Genomic DNA, 21,265 nt, shown 5'->3' on the forward strand with positions numbered 1-21,265 from the left:
AGAGGCCCTCTCTTCACAGCGACACACATGGAGAAGACAAGGGGCTACAGGTACAAGCTGCATCAGAAAGATTTCATCTTAATACAAGAAAGATTTGGTGGTGGTGGTTTTTTGTTTTGGTTTAGTTTTGGGTTTTGGGGGTTTTGTTATAATCAGAACAATCAATCACTGGAAGAATCTCCCTAAGAACTGATAGACTCTCCATCACTGGAGGTAGTCAAGACAGGATTGGACAGGGTGCCAGATAGTCTCACCTAGGCTCTCTTTCCCACAAAAGGTTGGACCAGGTGTCTTCCCACATGGGCTGTTGATTCTTTAAATTTCAGACTAGACCATCATCTGCCTGCTTATACTTAAACATCTTTGAGAGTGAGAGTGTTTGAGTGTGAAGATATACACACCTGAACATGATGCATGTCTTTTCCTATAATAATTAAAAGCCATGAATATTTTTGTAAAATTGCCTTTTCTGGCATTGGTTTGGCTTTATTTTATTTTTTTTTTTTAAATGTGGACACATATGGAGTTACATTCTGCCACTGAATTCGTATCTACACAGCAGCATATAACTGAAAGTAGACTGTAGCCCCCAACTGTCTCACCTATTTAATACACAGTATGAAATGACTTATTATTTTTGAAAGGAGAACAAGATAGATGCCAGCATGAAACAGTGTTTATAAAAGCATCACCACTACAGCTGTCCCCAAGCAATAAAGCTGTTTATTCCAACCTCCTACCTCATATAAACTGAAATCCTCAGCACTGAAAAATAACTTCAAATCTGTTCATGACTCCAAGACAAATAAGAAGAGTCTTCTCTCTTCAAAATATACAATTACAGTCATGTCCATAAATGTCCATTTTCTACACAAGTGGACAGATGTCTAAATTCCACATAAATATTTTCTTAACACTAATACATACTGCATTGGTTGTATCTTGAAATTTGATTCTATCTCTGTATATACTGATACATTCAGCATAAAAATAAGTCTTTCTCTTTAAGGCTTCTTTGTTTCTGTGGTTATACACAAACATTCAGAGAATATTTAACAAATATCTGTATTAACATATTCACATGTAAGGCTTATACAGGAAAACATGGATATTCTTTTGAATTCAGGAGACATGAAAACTCTTCTATGGGTGTAGGAATATATAAAAAAAAGAAAAAGATCAAGATAGGCCTTCAGAATCAAATGGCTTTTAAATATGGAAATTATTATTAGATTTAGAAATCTGGATCTGAATCAAATTAGATCCAAAGTCAGATTTATACCTAGAACAGACCTGTGATTCTGATTCTCACCACAGAAAAACATGGTAAAAATTTTAACCTTAAAAGCAGAAACCATAAATACAGAAACAGAGAACTAGCATGCCCATCATAAGCACTTGCTGTCCCTTTCCCTGCCCCTTTTTAAGCATTCTGACATGTAACACAGAACCCAGCAATCCCCCAGATCGAGACGTGTCTGTGGGACCTTCCCCAGCACCGCAGCCTCAGCTGCTGGAAGCAGCTCAGCAGGTCCAGCCTGGAAGCGACCAGCTGAGCTCATGCACGCCTCAGCTTGATGCAGATCTATACTCCAGTGGTAAACAGGAGGAGTTTGGACAGTTTTTTGTAGATACTCACATCATAATCACTGAAATACAGGTTTCTCATTTTGGAGCTCACTATGCATAGCATATTTCCTATCTAATAAATGCAGCAGAGGGAGAACACTGAAACAAATCTAGAGAATAATTACTTAATTGTGGTCTCGTATCAGTGATACCCCAACACCACAACAGTCTTACGGCAAGTCAAATACTATTAGAAATTGTGTATGAATTTTGACATTACATATACAAAATATTCCGCAGAGGTGATTAGTGAAAGAAAAAAGGAGAAAAAATAAGGAAATCATTATTACACATGTAGTTAGTAACAGCTCCAAGATGTCAGGGTGCTCTTCTGGCAGCCAAACAGGGCATTTGGCTGCCTCAGACCACTGCCCTTGCTGAGCTGTAACTGTCCCTCTTCATGCTGAGTGGAGGCTGAGAAGCCAGCATTTGACAGCTTACATTTCATCTTAGCATTTGAGCTCCTATGCTGAAATAGTTCACATCTTGCCAATCTAAAGAAATTAAGGGAGAAGTCAATACCTAATTACCTGTAGAAGCACCAGCTAAGAGAAAATATTCTTGGGCCAAAACAAGCTTTTCACCATCTTCATATAACAAAATCCAGAAGAAACAACTGCTGTAGCACTCAGGGTGTTGACAGCCCTATCAGAGTGAAGCCAGTGCAATCACAGGGCCAAGAACCCATCTCAAGCAGTAAAAAACATTTATTTACAAGTGGATATGGCATTGGGGAGACTTTGAACTCTTGCAGGGGCACCTTGAGGTCTTCCAGCCAACTTTCTGATTAACATAAACCTTAAGTGAATCCTCCACTGGTTACTTCTACCTGCCCCTGGTTACAACTGTGCCAAATTACTCATGTGCCAAGCCAGAAACAAGCAAACACATGACATTTGGTGACATTTACTTGTCCCGTGATCAGCCTCAGAGTGTTCTTGCCTAGTTTCACAAACCCTGGGCAGCCTCATGGTTACACACACACATCCCCCCACCTTTCACATGGGACCTCCACCAATGACCCCCCAAAAAGACAGCTCTCTGCAATATGCCTAGAGCTCTGAACACATGCATTTCTGTATCTTTGTGACAGAAATCCTTTATAGGGAGTATGATTAGCTTTAAAACCATTTTTGTATTTTATAATGTATATACTGCCATGGTTCTATGTTCATTAAGGTTGTTATCACAAGAGACAAACTATGAAGTGCACGGTTCTCGGAGAGAGAGGAAAGCAATAGACTCTACCCTGACATATTATGGAGTAATGGATGACCAGTTAAAAATTATTCCTCCAACTTAAGCCTAGGTATTCCTTTTTCCAAATCTTAAAGCCCAGCTCCTTATAACAACGATAATTTTTACTGCAGTTTAAATCTCTACATGAGAGGAGTTTGAGATAAGAGCTTCCACCCTTTAGCTTCCCCATCTTCAGGCCATGAAACAGAATTCACAGACCCTTCCACTGCAGTTACAGTCATATTAGAAAAGTAAAACCTAGGGAAAAAAGCTGAAATACACCTGTCAGACAAGGAGAAGCACAAAAGAGGTACATTAGAGAAAATAAAAATATATACTTTAGCTATAACACTATGAAACATCTAGAAACAAACAAAATAAATGAGCTGCATTGCTGCCTTTTTCTTAAGGCATGAAATAGAACCAGGTTTTTTGTTGTTAAATGAAAATTTGACAAATCCACATGAAATTAGTGGTTTAAATTCACCAACCAACCTCTGAAGCTTCGATTATTTTTTTTTCAACTGACAGTGCTGAAACGCAATAATTTATAGTATCCAAATGTTTGAAGAAAGCATATTCAACCATATTAAAAGCAGGCCTTATTTTGCTGAAAATACAAGCTGAAGGCAGGTACTCTACAGCTCGAGATACAAGACCCTTATGCTACTTCCATGTCTGATCTTGCTGCAACAGGAACCAGAGAAACTGTACCAGATTACTCTGGACAGATGTCCTGAACAAAGGTAACTAAGGGAAGTGTTCCATACAGCACATTTCTGCACAAGAAGACAGCAGTAGTAACCAGCTTCTCTTGCCATTTCAGAATGCATTTGAGTTGCTCTAGTCTCTGGCTTTTACTGCATACCAGAAAGCTACAGGGCACTTAGGAATCAGACATGTTCTTCAGTAACAACTATGAAATTTTACCCCATCTCCTACCTTGTTTTCATGCACTGATAAATACAGATATACACTAAATACATAAATGTATTTAAATATATATATGTTATAGATTTACATATAGTTTTAATGGAACCAAACTCATCATATTTGCAAATCTGATCAACTGCTTCATACTTAACTGGGGCTGGTTTATGATTTCCACTCCTGCTGTCCTCACACCCAATTCCCAACCAGCTGAGCAAGGAATATACTGTTTCATTTCAATGTGTCTTGTTTGCTGTCAGTTCCAATAGTTAACTAATAAAACTGAAATGACCACCTGAGAGAAAGTTTCTGTGTACCTAAACTTAAGGAACTGGTAAAAACTTGAACTCTTTCACGCATTCCCTTTCATGCCTCCCTGGTATGAAACAGCATGAGGCCAGAATTGATCAGGGCCCAAGCAAGTCTTGAGGTGAACTGAGGGAAAAAAGAACTCTCAAAGAAAAGTGGCATTATCATATATATGAATAAATTTCAGAGAAAATAAGATTTTTCAACTATTCTTTAAAGTTTGGTTGCTGTGGGGAAAAGGAAGGTGTTCTGGAGGGCAAGGCCAAGAATAAAAACCAACTTTTTCTCTTTTTAAGATATTTCAGAATCAAATTAAAGATTGCACTTTTCTTCCCTAGAACCTGACAATCTGTAAGAAAAAATTAATTGAGTGAAAGCGTAAAAAATACAATCACAGAATCACACAGTGGTTCACCTATAGTTCCAACCCCCCTGCCATGGACAGGGGTACCTTTCACTAGACCAGGTTGCTCAAAGCCCCATCCATCCTGGCCTTGATGGGATAGGGCATCCACAACTTCTCGAAGCAGCTTGTTTCAGTGCCTCACTGCCCTCCTAGTGAAAAATTTCATCCTTATCTAAACCTATTCTCTGTCAGTTTAAAGCCATTCCCCCTTATCCTATCACTACATGCTCTTATAAAAAGTCCCTTTAAAATCCTTACCTTTCTAAATGTATTCTGAAACTGAATTTGCATTTTCGGCTTCACAGTGGTGAAATGATTCTTTGGTACAGCGTTTCACATAACTTATTTCATGGGCTTGAGAAATACCAAGTTACTGAGAAACACATGGATCGTTTGCCCTGTGGACAACCAGGGGGCTCTGGAACTAACTGGGAACAATTGCTAGGCAGATATATCTAACCAGCACATACAACCAGAAGACCTTAAAAGACTCGTAAAGCAGACAATCTTTTCCATTTATTTGATGTATCACTCTAATTTACCAGAGCCCAAGTAAAACTCAACAGATATGAGCAAAAGCAATTACTGCCAGGAATTTTAACGGGCTTCATGCATTTCTCCATTTTTAGGCGCTAAACCCCAGACAAGATTACAGAAGTACTTCTCTAACACCTACTTGAACATATCTAATTCTGTTCCCTTATTAATCCCTGCTACAGTAGTTTATAATGGTTTCCTAGAAACAATGTCTCTTGTAGTTTCATCTTCAGAATGAGCTGTGATGCTGTAGAATTACAGTTTGCTTCCTAGTGCTGTTTATAGGAAATGAGGTGTTGTCCGCACAAAAATAATTGTATTTCTTGGGCACATCACACCTTCAAAATGTAATTCCAGTGAATGTTCATTTATGCTAGAAGGTGACAAAAATCACCCTGGAATCCCTTTTTGCCTTATATTCAAAAGGAAGAGATGAGGCAAGCTTTGAGAGAAGTAATTTGAGCCCAGCCAGAAGAGCCTTCATCGAACAAGAAGTCTCTGGAGTCTGCAAGATGAACCCAATGTTTTCTACCACCTTCTCTCAAGAGCCATAAAGGCAGGTTAGATCAGGACTATTAGTACCCCTGGTACCTGTAATGGGTTCTGCCCTACAGGTTTCTTGGCACTGTTGGCTGCCTTATCCTTGGTGCCAGACCTGCTGTCTGCTACTCCTTATGCACAGCCTGGCAGGGTGCACAGAGCACTTCAGCCCCTCCCACAGCTCTGCCGAGCACACGGGAACATAACTGCAAGTTGCTAAATTAATTGATTATGCCAGATTGAAATCTCATTGCTTGAGCTTCCCCTTCTAGAAGTCAAGGTTTAACCACAGAGGATACTGAAGAAGATATTAAAAATGCCAAAAGGTGTGGAAGAATATCTCTGCCTGCAGCTACTCCATCCCCTACCAGGCCCTTCCTCTCTTCCCTATAGTGCATCCCACTCTCCCAACAGACTTTCTTGTCCTGTATGTATCCTGCTAAACAGACTTCAGTCTAATTAATTACCTTGTTGATATGAAATTGCAAAAGGATCCTAGTCTTCCAGGTATATGCAGAATCATCAACATATTCAAAGAATAAACTCTCTCTCTCAAAACAAACAAACAAAAACAAACAAACAAACAAAAAAACAACAAAAAACCCCACCACCACTACAAACAATCAAAAACAAAAAGCAGAAAACTTGCTCTAAAGAAACAGCGAACAGCGTATTTACAATTTCAAACTGCAAACAGTTAACAATATGCTGGCAACAAATATGCTTCCAGTCTACCCCTACTGGCAAATTATTTACCTGATTGGTGAACAAATTGAACTAGTTAAGCTGTTCAGAGACTAAAATCAATACAAAGCTTAATATGAAACATATATTAAAATTTCATGTACCTGACATTTTACAAGATGATCACTATTAAGATTTCTAATCCAACTTCTTTTGCTGAGACAACAGTTTCATTAACTGCCACAGTACAAATCTAATGATGCATGGAAATATGCCTCAAAAACATCAAACAAGCAGAACTGACACAGGAGGTGCCTTCAAATCTGGGCACCGACTTTCTCTTTCAGCACAGGCTGATACAGAGACAGCAGCTCACTTCACCAACCTAACACTGCATCTTCTTGGAGGAAGGAACATTGGCATTAAAAGTGTAGAGGAAAGAATAGAAAGACCAAAGACAGAATTTTTCTCATAGAACATGTAATTAATTTGCAGATAATTACAAGACAAAAATAGTTAATAGCTCACATTTGGGAGGGTGTTTAGGGTTTTTTTAATACTCTGTGATATTGTTTTAGCTCTTCTTAAATTAAGAATGGGGTTGAATAAAGAATGTTTGGAGTATGATATGATTTGGCAATGTTGGACTCCAAATATCAGTAAGGGATTTGTGGGTGAAGGAGAGCAGTCCCAGGACAGCAGCCCAGTGTTGGATTATAAACTTTCCCCTCCATTCACACACTACACTGTAACAAACACTGGGCTGTGTCAAATAGCAAATTTCATTTTGAAGCTCTTCTGTACAAAGCAAATTCTGGTTTATGCCCTATTGCTGTAAAATAGAAAATCTGTACATTTTTGTTCAATGCAGAAATTCAATATTTTCATGTCACATTGCATAAAGAAGAAAAATGAGGTAATAATCCTACATATGCACTACCTTACATATGAGCTTGCTGTTGTATTTCCAATTTCCATATTAAAGATGCATTTTCTGTATACACTTGAAGACACTTCTTCGAAAATTTCAAGCACATGCAAAGACATGAAGTGACTGCTAGGTAATTTGAATTTCAGACCTTTAAACCTCTGTGACTACCAGCTTATAAATAAATTAATAAATAAACAACAACCACACATTGGAACTACTGAGTGTCTCAAAAAAGCCTAAGATAAAAAGCAATATAAATACACACTAAATAAATACAACACTGTGTTTAAAGTTATAATTAATATGCTTTATGGTGTTAAAAATAACAAGCATTTAAAAGTGCAGTGTCAAAACTGACCCACATTTGGCTATTATGTATTATTATTATTAGAATTCAATGGCAGTGTTTATCAAAATAATACTAATTAAAATAACTGTTGGTATCAGTTGTGAAGAACAGCAGCACTCCATATACTATATTTATGTGCTTATGAACTCAAAAATTAAATCATTTTCAGGAGTCCATTTCAGTCTTAGTGCAGGTTTTTTGGAAGCAGAAGGAATCCCATACAAATTTAGTCAGCATACTGCTGGTGCTTCTATTACAGTTCGAGAGCCTATGTCAGGTACAAATACACTTCCTTGTAATAGCTTGGAGTAGCATAAAGATTAGATTGATAAAGTAATATATATATACACATATATATTACCTGTTCTTGCCTCTCCAGCCACTTGTCCACCATGGGATGACTGGCACTTAACGATGAACGAGCATTGTCTCTCTGAAACTGGTTAGACCAGCTACTAGTATCTCGTGGTAGGCTTCTGTAGTTTTCATCTTTCTAGTTTAAAAGAAACAAAAAAGTGTCTTATAAAAAACAACCAGTCCTTGCACATTAACAATGCAGCTGGTTATTAAACGAATACAAAAGGAAGACTGGACCCAAGGGCTGGACTCACGGACAGCGTGATTGCTCGGCCACTCAAGGGCAAGAGCTCCCTTTCCTTAATGCCAGGGACGCCCAACTAAAGCCTTGGTGGAGTTGTAGATCTTGCACCCACTCATGCTTCCCTTCCTCTTTTTCCAACCTCAAACCTCCAGTGCACAGATTCCAAGTACATACTCAGCAAGGATTTCAGAGCATCATGCTCCTCAGATTTGTTCTCACTGAGAGCAAATGTACCAAATGAGCCCATTCAGTGACAGCTACAGCCACCATATAATTTTCCCAAGTCTCTGAATGTAATCAATTTTACAATGAAAGCAGTCTCACTGCTCCAGGTACTGTCCTTTAGACCAGAATAGCATGCTGTAGAGTTCAAAACTTGAATTTATTATTCCACATAATAATGCTTTGGCTGGTTTGCCTGAAGGTATACAAATACAGTCACATTTGTAGAACAGCAGCAGATGGAGATTGTGCTGACAGAGATACATTGATCCTACTGAGACTGATAATTTTTCTCTTTCTTTTTAATTGATGAATTTGTCTGCACATCTTTCCTACAAGCTGTACAAATTCTTCAACTTCTAAAGGTTATTAGTCCTTACCCAGTCTGATCACTAAAAGCCAACAAAAGCACAGAGGCAGATTTTTAATGATGGGAGTTACCTGTAGCCTAAAGTCAGTGTTACTGATAGATTACATAGCTTAGTTCCTTCCAACTGAAATAATACATGGAGCTGAAATTCTGCTTAGCTTTTCAAAAGAGGATTATAAATATACCACGATATATGTAAGTATCCTTCCTTCAGAAGCAGAGTATTTTTTCCAGTCAATGTGTGTCTATCCTCATGCCAAATCAGATAATCTAGAGAGAGTATCTATTTTTAAAACAGGATTGTAGTCCTACATATTTTGCACTACTACCACTTTTAGGAATCTCAAAAACCTCTAAAATAATAAACCAACACCAGTGCACACTTGCAGTTATTATTTTCTTTAAGTTATTGTTTTCTTTATTTATAGCACACAGATTTTTGACCCTTTTTTAAATCAATATTTCATTCCATCATAAGTATTTCCTTTCCCTTTTTGCCATACTTATATTTCTTTGGCCTGGAACGATATTAGTCCAATATTCTAGATGAAGCATCAACTCCCTTACAATTGTCCTTCACAACTTTGTTTCTTGTAAATATATGACAGGTTTTGCTAAGAAATGCAGGTCTTAGTCTAAATGTGAGATACAGCAGTTTTCAAAAGCTTCCTGTGCAAGACCAATCTTTTCCCAGACATATCAAACCTCTTCTTTCTTAACTGATGACAACTTCTTTCCTTGAAAGACTTTGTAGTATAAAATAAGTCTTCCATTTCAAGACATTAAAGCTTAAATTCAACCAGCACAAGGTAACTTTGTAAAAATATGTTTGCACAAGTAACCAGCCTAACAAATAACCATCTTAAATTACTTTACCCTACCACAAAGGAGTTAAAACTTTGTGTCTTTCAGCAACTAAAAACAATCCAGTTTTCCAGTTCTGGTTAAACACACAGCAAACTAGAAACTTGCTCAGTGTCTTGCTTAGAAAGGGGAAGTAGAAGTCAGCTTTGTACAACTGTCCCTCAGCAAAGCCATAAAAACCAGGGAATGGTGTGTACAAATTGATTTTTTACTGTTGCTTCTCTTATTCAATTCTTCTCTTCAGGTGACAGGGGTGGCACAGTTCATGTAAGCCAAAACAACAATTTCTCTTGTTCAAAGTGGTGGGCAGGTGTAACAACAAAATCATAATCTGACAAAGAAATAACGAAAAATCATTTTATGCACAAAATCACCCATACACTTGGTGCATGTGTTATTGTCACCTAACAATAACCCACTGTTTGACAGACCATCACCTAGTCTGAATGAACCGCAATTTCTTCCTATGTAACAAGATGTTTTCTGTATTTCTGTACTTTATAGATAATTCCATTTTTTATTGATTCACATTTACAACGTTCAACAGAAACTTTTTAGAAAGACTTTTTTATTTATAAAACACAAAGACCACTCTCCACACAGCATCCATTATGCCTGCATGGGAGTGTGTGGCAAGAGCAAGAGAGAAGCAAAGATGTTCATCTAGGGATGTGTTGTTCTTCAGTCATTCAATCACCAGGTCTCAGAATCACATTGGACAGTCACATTGCACAAAGTTTATATTGGAAATTTGTGCTGTAAAAAGTCTCAAGTGTCACAGCACACAATGTAAGTGGAATTATCTAAGCTAAGAGAGTTAAATTAGGCCTCTGTTTGGTGTATCTATACTAATGTCAAGAATTTTGCAGAGTCTACGCCTAATATTATCTGTGCTGACAGGAAGAGTACATTCATCCCACCTACCAAAGTATTTCTGCTTGTAGCCCATTTCTGTAGATGATTGCCTTTCTCCTGCTAAGACTTAAATCAGCTCATTTTATACAGAAGGCATCCAAGTCACTCAGCAATTTTTTCTGACAGCAGAAATAAATGCTGGAATGGTAGAGAGATGTGGTTTCTGTAACTTTTTTTGTTTCTCAGCACTCTCACCTTTCTCCAGAGGCTCAAAATAGTGCTATCATCAGATTGGAATAAAATACCAGTGCTGCAATCACACACACAGTCACGTTGGTGTTAGCCAAACAGTGAAACATCAGAAGATCAACCAGTTGCAGACAAGTCCTCCACTCCTTTCTTTATCATTGCTTTTTGGCAGACAGCTCTCCCTGTAGCCCACGAGTGACAGCACTGGGACAAGCACCAAGCTGGAGGAGGAGCAGAGGGATCAGCACTCTCAGCACTGCCACACACCATGCATCTCACAGACACCTACGCCACACAGCCTTAAGGTGCTCCTGGCCACCTGTAACCCCATCCACGCAGGGGTTTCCATTACTGCTACTGCCAGAGCTAATTCAAAGATAGCTGTGCTGAAAAACTGTAGAGGTGCAGGTGGAAAACATCGCTGCAGCTTAGACATTGGGAATTACTGAGCCAGCTGGGATACTGTCTGTTATTTAATACATATATATTGTTTTGGGGCTTTTTGTGTAAAATACTCAGTTGCTAATCCAGAAAGCTGTACTTGCCTTCAGCATGATCTAGATTTAGCACACATGCTCCCAACATCCAGCTGAAAAAGGCGTGTGTGACTTTTAGTTACAGTACCATAAAGGAGAAGATTTCATGGTACAGAAGCCATCAGGGTCACACAGGGAATTCTCATTTCTTCTGGAAATGCAGCTGTAAGCCCTCCTGGGATCAGGGCTGACATGCACCATCAGCTGCAACTAAATGCCCTAATTTTTTAAAAAGAAGTTTCTTTCCCAAACATCTTTGGGGACCATGGGCCATGTCAGCTTTATCACGTTTGAAATGGAAATTGATCAATATAATACTAAAACTGCCAAGTCATAATACCACCACTACACTTAACTGCAGCATTTTGGAGTCATTTTAATGAGGACACATAATCTAACACTTTACAATTCAGTTCAGCATGGTGTCCCTGAGGGCTTTGCTGGAGGATTGGGTGAAAGGGGACAGGAAAAATGAAGCAATTTTGCTGTACTTTTAATTTCAGATGATTTGCAATATATAACAAGAGCCTCATCAAAGACTCTGCAGCTTGTAGACTAAATGATGCATTAGAATGACCTGTGTACTTCAATTACTGGCTGTCAGTGCACTTGTGATTTTAACCTGCAGCTGTACCCCTGCACCACAACCCAACCAGAACATTCTCCACACAGTATGGTGACAGTTCCACATCTGCTAACTCATTTGCCACTTTCCAAATAGTGAAGAAATTGGGTTTTCCCTTTTTTTCACCTTCTGAATGGCTAAAGTGTGGCAAATTTTGGTTGCTTATTTAAAAAAAAAACCTACACTAGACAGCACTACAACAGGGGTAAAATAGATTGAAGACCTCTGAAATATGATTCAAAAATGCAAACCAAGTTTTCACTTTAATTTTTTCTAGCAAATAGCGCATGTCTCCTTTAGGATAGTCACTAAGAGAGATCATTTTGGGCACTGATCATTTTTTGCTATCCAGTCTTTTTCCTTGTATCCTATGTACTTAGGAAAAGACTGCTTGTTTGTACGGTTTAGTTCCTTGTTATGGCCGCAGACTGGGGATAGGATTTGTGATAAGAGATGAGACTTTATTTAGTCTTTTGAGGTTATAATTTCACTTGAAAGACTTCAGGCAAATTCATGTCTACAAGGGCAAATATTATTGTTGAATCACTGTAAAGGCAATAAAGGCTGTTCTTCTCTCTTTTAATGCTCCACTATGACCATGTCAGACCCCGAACCATTTGGTGTCACTCTCAGACAGGATGCTAAAAGCTGTAATTACCAAAACATTCACATAGTTTATGTAAGTAACTCTGTGTGATGAAAACATCTGTTTATAAATGCAATAATATACACATAGACCCATTTTCCATGCTGTCTGATGATCTAGCAAACAGCTTCCTGCAGTTTTTTATTTGGTTGAGGTTTTGTGGTTGCTCTTTAACTGGATTTTAGACAAATAAATATGGGATAAGACTAAGTGGATCCCCATTTGTAAAAAAAACCCCAAAAAAACCAAAAAACCAAAAAAAAAAAAAAAACCCACAAAAAAAACAAAAAAAAAGAAAAACCAAACCAAAAAACAAAGAAGACTGCATAAATAATGTCTATTTTATGTGAAAAATATATTACGTATGGAAAATTAATTCAACCAAAAGATGCACTGCATGAACAGAAATTCCATTAAAAAACCCAAACCCTACTTACATAGATGTCAGACTTGGAACTATGCTCTCTATCAACATAGTATCTTTTAACAACAATTTCTCCCAAGCATCAGTAGTTTACCTCCAAACTAATTGTACCAGTCACTTCCTACAGCTATCCATGTATCTTAAGAAAAACTGACACTACTGCTTGGGTGAGCTGCCTTTTGCTCCCAGTAGATCCAGCTTCCCAAGGTTGCTCTTTTTCTGATGTGTACTGAAGAACATGACCTCAGAAGCTGCAATAACCCAGATACAGCCCAGCCATTTAGTGTATAGAAGAAGGAAAGAGTTACAGTCACTCAGTATCAGGAATCTTTGCTCTCAGGCCATTCTCCAAGGAGTATAGTAAAAGACGACTCCCACATTAAAGAATTACCACAGCTTCATGCCTCCTATCAGCTCTGACCCAGAACATGGGTCATTTCCAACTGGTAAAAAATGATTTGCAGAAGATACAAATATAATAGTCTAATAAAGAACTTGCATGCCCTATTTATGGTGAAAAGAGATGAGAAGAATGACCACTCTACATTTATTTGGATATTTTCAGAAAGACTTGTCTCAGAAATGACCCTCTGTATAGCTCCATGAAAGGAATTAATGTATTATGCTTCTAGAAAAGCTCATTAGATGTCAACAAGGAAAAAAGCAATTGAAAAGCCAGTGTTCTGCTCAAGTTCTATCACCCTACACTCAGAAATTTCCAGAGTTGTTCTATTCCAATTTATATATTCCATGTTATCCTTTGACTGACAAGCAAGGCCTGACCTTAAAAAAAGCCGTAACTACAGGCCATGATGAATAGACAGTTTTCTGTGCAAGTGGTGTTATACGTAAACATTTAGTGTCAAAGAACATGGGCTAAATTAAGAGTTAACTAAAAAACACGATACTGCCTATCCAAAACATTCTGTTCATCTCTCTTGTTTACAACACAGAAATGAAAAATGTCATGATCTCTGCACATACACACACAAAGCCAGAAGTTTCCAAACAGTGTGCACTGTTATTTCTCAGACAGAAGGACAGGAAAGAAACTGCTTCTTCCATTCACTCTTTAGTTATTAATCTCCTAATAAACCCCCACAAGGGATAATGCAAAACAACTTAAATAACATACAGCAGTTTATATTCAGTAATTGTAATTCAAAAACTGGATTTTATTTCTGTAAGCTGAACTAAAAAGACATGGCTTTCCACGGTTCCATTTTAGAGAAAAATAAATGAACCAGTTCAAGTGTCATGAAGCTACAGTTCTGATTCCTCTACATATTACACTTTTTATTATTTTATAAACCACTTTTCCTTCTACTATTTTTCATTCAAGTGAATATTCTCCTTTGCTGTGCCACTATAAAGGTATCTAAAGAGATTTTTATGTATATCCACCTGAATATATCTGGGTATCTGTTAAAATGCAACAATATAATTATGCACAGTCCTGCCATATTCACCAGGTATTTGCTTTTGTACCCAAATTTATACAATGTTTTATGCCAATTTGGATTTAGAGAAAACATAATTTGTATTTTAAGTATTGACACGATTCACCTGATTCCTTGGGAGATCCAAGAAATCAAAGAAGGAAAAAAAAGCTGCTAATGAATTTATTTCAAAGTAGGCTCTGAAAATAGGATTTAACAAATAGAATGCCAATATTACATATATTTGAGAAGCTAAGAGAAACAGGAAACAAGGGGGTACAGGAGACTTCTCACAGAGCTTATATTTAGATCTTGAAATGAAGAATATCTTATAAACCACCAGCAGCAGCCTTTTAAATGTCGAGTAGATGCTTTTAGTTGGCCATACCACTAAAATGCTGCAACTGGCTGTTTGTATGTTTAGAAACTTGCATCTGATGTTCTGAAATGAAGAAAGGAGGCTGGGATATGAGGTAACCAGTCTGTCTTCTCTGACTAATGGAACTGGTTTTCCCCTCCTTCTTCATTACATTGGCCAGCATGGAGAAGAGCAGTGTTTAAGACCAGAAGCACAAAGGCAATGCCCCAAACCCACGGTACCTTCGCACACACTGAGCCAGTCACTCTTCCCCACTGTCACCCACACCACTGCCCGCCTCTATATCAAATGATATGGACCAGAACTCCACAGGGCTCTCAGCAAAGCATGCATCACCTCATCCAACTTCCCAATCCATTTCAGACCTCAGCCAGAATTCCTCCTGTGGAAGTCAGTGGAGAAAGGCCCAGAGAGGAACCAGCCAGGGGCTTGTACCAGTGTTTCTCTTTTATCTGAGTTTACAGCAGCACACACACCCTCGGCTCCTTGCAGTCTCATTGGTCTTCCTCACACTGAACAGCTTCCCATCTTTGTTCATCTTATGGTTTTAGCTTTTGTCCACATTACATTTACTTCACATGCTCAGCAGGCAAGCTCTTAAGTTGGACATCTGTATACAAGAGCTGAAGAGCTCATTTATAAAGAGACAATAAAACTGGAAGGTAGCACACAATGTCTCCTGTCACGCTGTGAAACAAAGCCAGGTTAAGGGACCTCTGTTTCAGCCTTAAAATCAACTGTAACAGAAGTAAGCCCAGAAGGTGACTAGGAATTCCTGTATTTACTGGAGCTTATTTTCCCCACTAACTAAAGCTTAACATCTCCTCCCCAGCCTTACTACTCCTTTGCACTGATTAGTTTCACACATGAGTGAATTTTATTCTGACACTGCTTGGTTGTCTTGGCTTTATTCACTGCAAGATGAGATAAGTGAATTTAAAAATGCAACAAATTTAGCAAAAAATGCTGAAATATTCACTGTTTAAAACGTGCAAGTTCATGTCTGAACACTGTTGGGAAGCACAGCCTGCAATCTGAATTGTACTTTAAACTTATTTTTCTTGCTAGCTACACATTCAGCCAAAATCCAAACACGCTTTGCATCAATACACAACCTTGATAATCAGGAAACAAGACAAACAAATATTTTAATCTGCAAAAGCTCTTGAACCACAAGTGTATATGGTTGCATGGTTGTAGGTTACAACTAAACAGATGAAAGCAGATCAAAATCCGGATCCAAATATTACCAAGAAATACATATGTGCTTCTAACCTTTGGAAATAAAAAAATCCATTAAACCTGAACATCTAACCTTTTTTTTTTTTTAAACTTACTTAATCTTTTATCAACCTACTCTTTCAGGCCCAGTCTTTTACCCTCAAACCCAGGGAGAGCTGCAAAAACATAAAAAATTAAAACCAATAGAGATGAACACCTAAACATGGGAATTTACAAAGTACACAGTCACTTAGAAGAATGGCAGAGGAGAAGTCTCCAATTATCCTATACCGTGTACTTGAGAGCTTTCTGTTTTCAGTATAGCTTTCACTGGCTTTCAGAGAGGTGCTCTACACTGCATTTCCTGAAGTGAAAAGACAAACAACCTGCGCACATTCCACCACTCCTTTGTCACGGGTAAGAGACTCGCTCAGGCAGACCCTCCTTGGCACTCCCACCTTGTGATGCAGCACCGTGTCCCCTCACATATGGAGCAGACATTGCTCTCAAGACATTGCTCTCCCATAACTCAGAGTGAGACATGGGATTGCACAGTGCTGGGACACAAATACACATTCTTCCTACCTTACTGATGAAGAACAAAGGCAGTGTGTTTAACAGACCCACTCAGCCTGAGAGCAGAAATGGGAAAAACTCACCAGCTCTCAGATCTTGCACTGATAATCTGTCTCTTCAGGGGGACAGAGAGGAGATCTGACAGATGGGCATCCACAAACGGATGACTTGGAGCAAAAAGAGGTAGAACAACCAAGGAGATGGAGAAAATTACACCTTCACTTCGGATTTATTGTTTTTGGCTTTTTCCCTGCTTAATGCATGGTCATGGCTGACTTTTGGCTGCCAGCAGCTGAATCCTGTCCATGTACACAGTCCTCAGCAAACAGAACAGCACAGCATCAAAAGATGCACACTGGCTATTACCTCTGCGCACTAGGCAAGGACTTTTCACTTTGTGTCTCTTATTCCCAGCCTGCTGGTGACGATAAAAAACATTGTATGTTTTTTCACATTTTGAAAGTCAGGAATTTTGAGCTCTTGCATAGAGTTTTTATTGCATTAAAATATCACCAGCCTCTCTGCTGAAGTCAGACAATTCTTCATGGTATTCAAGAAAGCACCTGAGGCAAAGGGCACATAAAGAAATAGGAGTTATTCCATCAAAACATAAGAAAACAATTTTCTTATTCTGAGAATGACCGAACACTGGAAGAGATTGCCCAGAAAGTTGGCACAGGCTCCATCCCTGGAGATGTATATACTCAAAACCTGACTGGACACAGACCTGAATAACCTGCTCTAGCTGCCCCTGCTTTGACCAAGCAGGCTGGACTAGACAACCTCCAGAGGTACCTTCCAACTTCAGCTGTTCTGTGATTCTGGGAAAGTCATGAATTTTACATGCTACCCAGGACAAGAACAACACATACTATGTTGATTTTATATTGCACTCTCTTGGGGTACAATTCCTCTAAACTATTTAATCATCATATAACGAGCTGCCATCAACAAGCTACTATCACAAAGGAAGAAAACTGATGCACATAACTTTCATTTTCTTGAATTTCCATTAATCTCTCTCCTATAATATTTTACGTATTAAAACACTTTATTTCATTACCTGTGGATAACCCACACTCATTTTCCTTTCCTCTCAGTCTATGCAAAATCACATCTGAAATGACAAAAAATGTGACCATCTCACTGAAAAGAAAACAAACCCTGCTCAAATATAGCTGGATGAAGATATATTCATGGCTATTGAATCCCTCAGAACTTTTGTCTAAAACACTGCATTTTTATGTCAAAATCAGGAAGCTGTATTCATCATGTGGGGGTTTAAAACCTATCATGACAGACATACCAGGCTCTTTGCGGCTATCTTGAACTTCTCCTGAGCAGATTCAGCTGTATTACAGCACTTCACCAATACTGTTCACCTGGTACACAGTACCTCCCATCCAAAGGAGTCAAAAACAGAGACTAAGGTTCCCAAGAAGCATCAGCAACACTTTGGTCTCTTGCTCCCAGCCTTTTAGTCCACAGTCTTCCCTAGTCAATTTAACAGATTTACACTCTGCTATTCGGACTTCCTGTCTATAAAATGACACCAACACACAATTCCAATACAGGGCTCTTCAATCCTCCGAATTACACTTAAATTCTATAGAAATAGCATGTCTTTGGTGAGAGTGACAAAGCAAACTTCACTAAGCTGTGTTTAAAAGGACTCCAAGATAAATGAAACTAATTTTCACTTTAAATTTGATTTTGAAACTGAAATACCATTATTGCTGAAGCTTTTCAAAAAATGCATGCATGCTTTTCTCCTATCTAAACACATTTCATTAGAGAACTATTTCTTCATTCTGTTTACAAAGAGGATTAGAAAGCATTGCATCTTTCACATAAATATAAAACCCTGCAACCCAGCAATTTGAAAATTTGTATTCATCAATTTGTATGTCTCAACCCATGGGAACAGCAAAAATACCTGCAAGAGGAGATGTGGGAAACACAATGCTTTGCAGGTAAGGTAATTGACACTAGATGAGACTTAGATCACTCACATGAGGTTTCAAATTCTTTCTCTGCAGTTTATAGAAGCCAAAACAATTAGGTTTCCAAGTTAGAAGAAAGCATATCCTAGGAAAAATTATTATTATTCCTACAAGGCACAGTGATATTCCTCCTCAAAATACATATATGGACAAACCCATTTAACAACAAATAAGCAAAAAATCTGGCTGCTGACTAAACAGCAAAGACAAAAAGCGAAGGAAAAAAGCAATTACAAAATGATGTGCCAAGTGCACCGAGTTATGTGCTTGCTGTTGCCGATCCACCCCACAGAGCACATTGTGTGCCATTTGCTTTGCTGCAGGTGGGTGAACCCAAGAGCCAGAGGCACAGAAGCCCATGCACAAACATTTTTCTCTCTCTTGAGTTCTCCTTTTTAACCTACATTTTCAATTCTTTCTGCTGTACCAATGCTGTTATCTCTAACAGGGCAATACATGAATCAAAATCAGAAAAGTCACAGTGGGAAGTTTGTCGTAAGCCAGTTATCCACAGTGTATCCCTGCATTAAGCAAGGTAGGTTAACTAGATAAGCCTTCAGTCTTTCAGAAAAGCAGGATCAAAGCAGGTAACTAATTTGTAATGATAAGCCATTCCTCACCACAAATGGAGACGTAAATTTAAAAAAACACACTTAAAATATATGGGATAATTAATTCACAGTCATTATAAGATGCAACATAAGTGGTTGTTGCATTTACACTCTTCCAGTACTGTAACACAGACATCTAAGGGGAAAGAAACATGATTTTCATTAATGCAGCTCACATCTATTAAGGACAGTTAGTTAAGCCAATAGGCCTTGGTACTGAATTATTAAGAATGTGATTCAAATCAACAGTTATTCAGAAAACAACAATATCAAAAAAGATTTTACTGCAGTGGAAAAAAGCACATGATATGCTTCAGCTGTGTACAATCTGTTCACCTGTACAGTTCAATACCATTCAAACAAAATTACAGCTTGCAAATCAGGTATTACTCCAGGCCTCTGAGAAGAGATTTCTACTAGGAGATTTCTTCTTTTTTCATTAGAATGGCTCAAGGAAGCAAGAGACAGGATTAAGTCAAGCTATGAGTCACTAGGTAATACAGGTATGTGTCTTGCACACAAAAAACAGTATCTGAAAATAATTTTATATTCAATTTAAAAAAATAAATCCCAAGAAGAAAATTTACCTACTAGAGGTGATCATGAGCCAAATTTTGTGAATACTTTCACAGATGGGAAGACCTATTCATTTGGTTGAAAACACGCATGGGAAGGATAAAGTCAGAAATTACCTAGCTAAGTACAGTTAATAACACTAAAATAACTTGTAAATAATCAATAATTCTGCAAATAAATGAGTACATTGGGACTAAAACCACTTGGTTTCCAGTCGCTCTTACAGGTAAAAAACACAGAAAGTAATTTATGTGAGATTGCAATTCTAGGGATACAGAGTGCATTATGATATCCTGATAATAAATAAGATGTTTCGTTACAATGAGATGATTTGAAAAATGGATGAGAATGCATGCCCAGTTTAGGGCAAGGATTTCATATCACAACATCCTACTTATTGTAGCAGAAATGCATCTCAAGTTCAACATACATCCAAGTCTTTGCAGGACCAGCTCAGGTCCCTCCAAAGTAAACTCTGTCTCTGATCATTCTCTTCTTTCCTGAGGGACACAGAAGATCCTGATGTCTCACTTCATTTTTCCCGGTAACTACAGGCAGCACTACAGTTTCATCAGTAGGATCCTTCAAACAGCCCTTAACAAACCCCTCAACAGAGTATTTTTGCTCTTCCCCAGCACCCTTTTCCCTTTCTGTTTGCCCAGAACTACTGGCATATGTCCTGGCTCCTCACAGCCTTCTTTGCATGGCAGTACTCTCACCCCTTCATTCCATCTCTACTTGGGCATCTGCCCATTTTTCTGCCATTCCAAATTCTTCATACCCAAAATGAAACAAACACCAATAAGAAGTCCTCTCTCACTTGTCCCCGAGAAATAAATCCCTTCTGCCAGATACATGCAACTTCCCCTGTGCTAATTCCTCCAAAACTTGGACAGGGTTTCTACCTGTCAATTATTTCTCTTCAGAGGTGACGGGCTGAAAGTAATGTCACTTCTTAGAGTCAGTAGGTGGATGAAGCTTTTGGCAACTCTCCCAGAAACCCTTTTCATGTTTCTGCAAGATACTGCTGGGGCAAAGTTGCTAATCTACAACTGTGCTGCAAATCTCAGCCCAAGAACATATGTTCTTGTGCTGTCAAGAGAGAGAACTGCAGTGAAAACATTACATAGTGCCAACCACTCACAAAAGATATATGGGTGCTCAAGTCCAATGCACTGAGAAGAAAATTATTGTTCTCATTGCTTTTCTCAAAATGTCTGTGTCATCTATAATCAATGAAACAGTCTGAAACAAAGCACAGCCATCTCTTTGTTATCCGAGTAGCTGAAGAAAACAACCTAACATAAGAAAAGTACTGAGGATTTGTTATAGCTTGAATAACACAAATACACTTGTAAAAATTCATTGTTAGTACTTTGGTAAGAGATTGGAGACAGGGACTTCAAAAATGCACAATTTAGAATAATAATACAAATGAAATTGTAGCTAATACTGGGAAAGGAAATTCTTAATACCCATTCCTAAGAGAAATAGATTGGCTACAAAATCTTGAC

General features: G+C 38.3%; 1 protein-coding gene across 11 annotated transcripts in view; it reads right to left on the reverse strand.

Moving 5' to 3' along the window:
• Positions 1–21,265, reverse strand: part of PARD3 (par-3 family cell polarity regulator) — a 420,254-nt gene that overhangs the window by 248,159 nt on the left and 150,830 nt on the right. For 7 of the 11 annotated variants that reach the window (XM_042044374.1, XM_042044368.1, XM_042044367.1 and 4 more), the window contains exon 5: positions 7,916–8,047. The exons of the other annotated variants lie outside the window; for them this stretch is intronic. In XM_042044374.1, the coding sequence (XP_041900308.1) occupies positions 7,916–8,047 (132 nt within the window). The remainder of the gene's footprint in view (positions 1–7,915; positions 8,048–21,265) is intronic. 11 annotated transcript variants of the gene reach the window in all.

Source organism: Corvus kubaryi, unplaced genomic scaffold, assembly GCF_017639235.1.
Source record: "Corvus kubaryi isolate FWS band 111438036 unplaced genomic scaffold, C.kubaryi_AGA036_p1.0 37398, whole genome shotgun sequence".
Classification (NCBI taxonomy): Eukaryota; Metazoa; Chordata; class Aves; order Passeriformes; family Corvidae; genus Corvus; species Corvus kubaryi.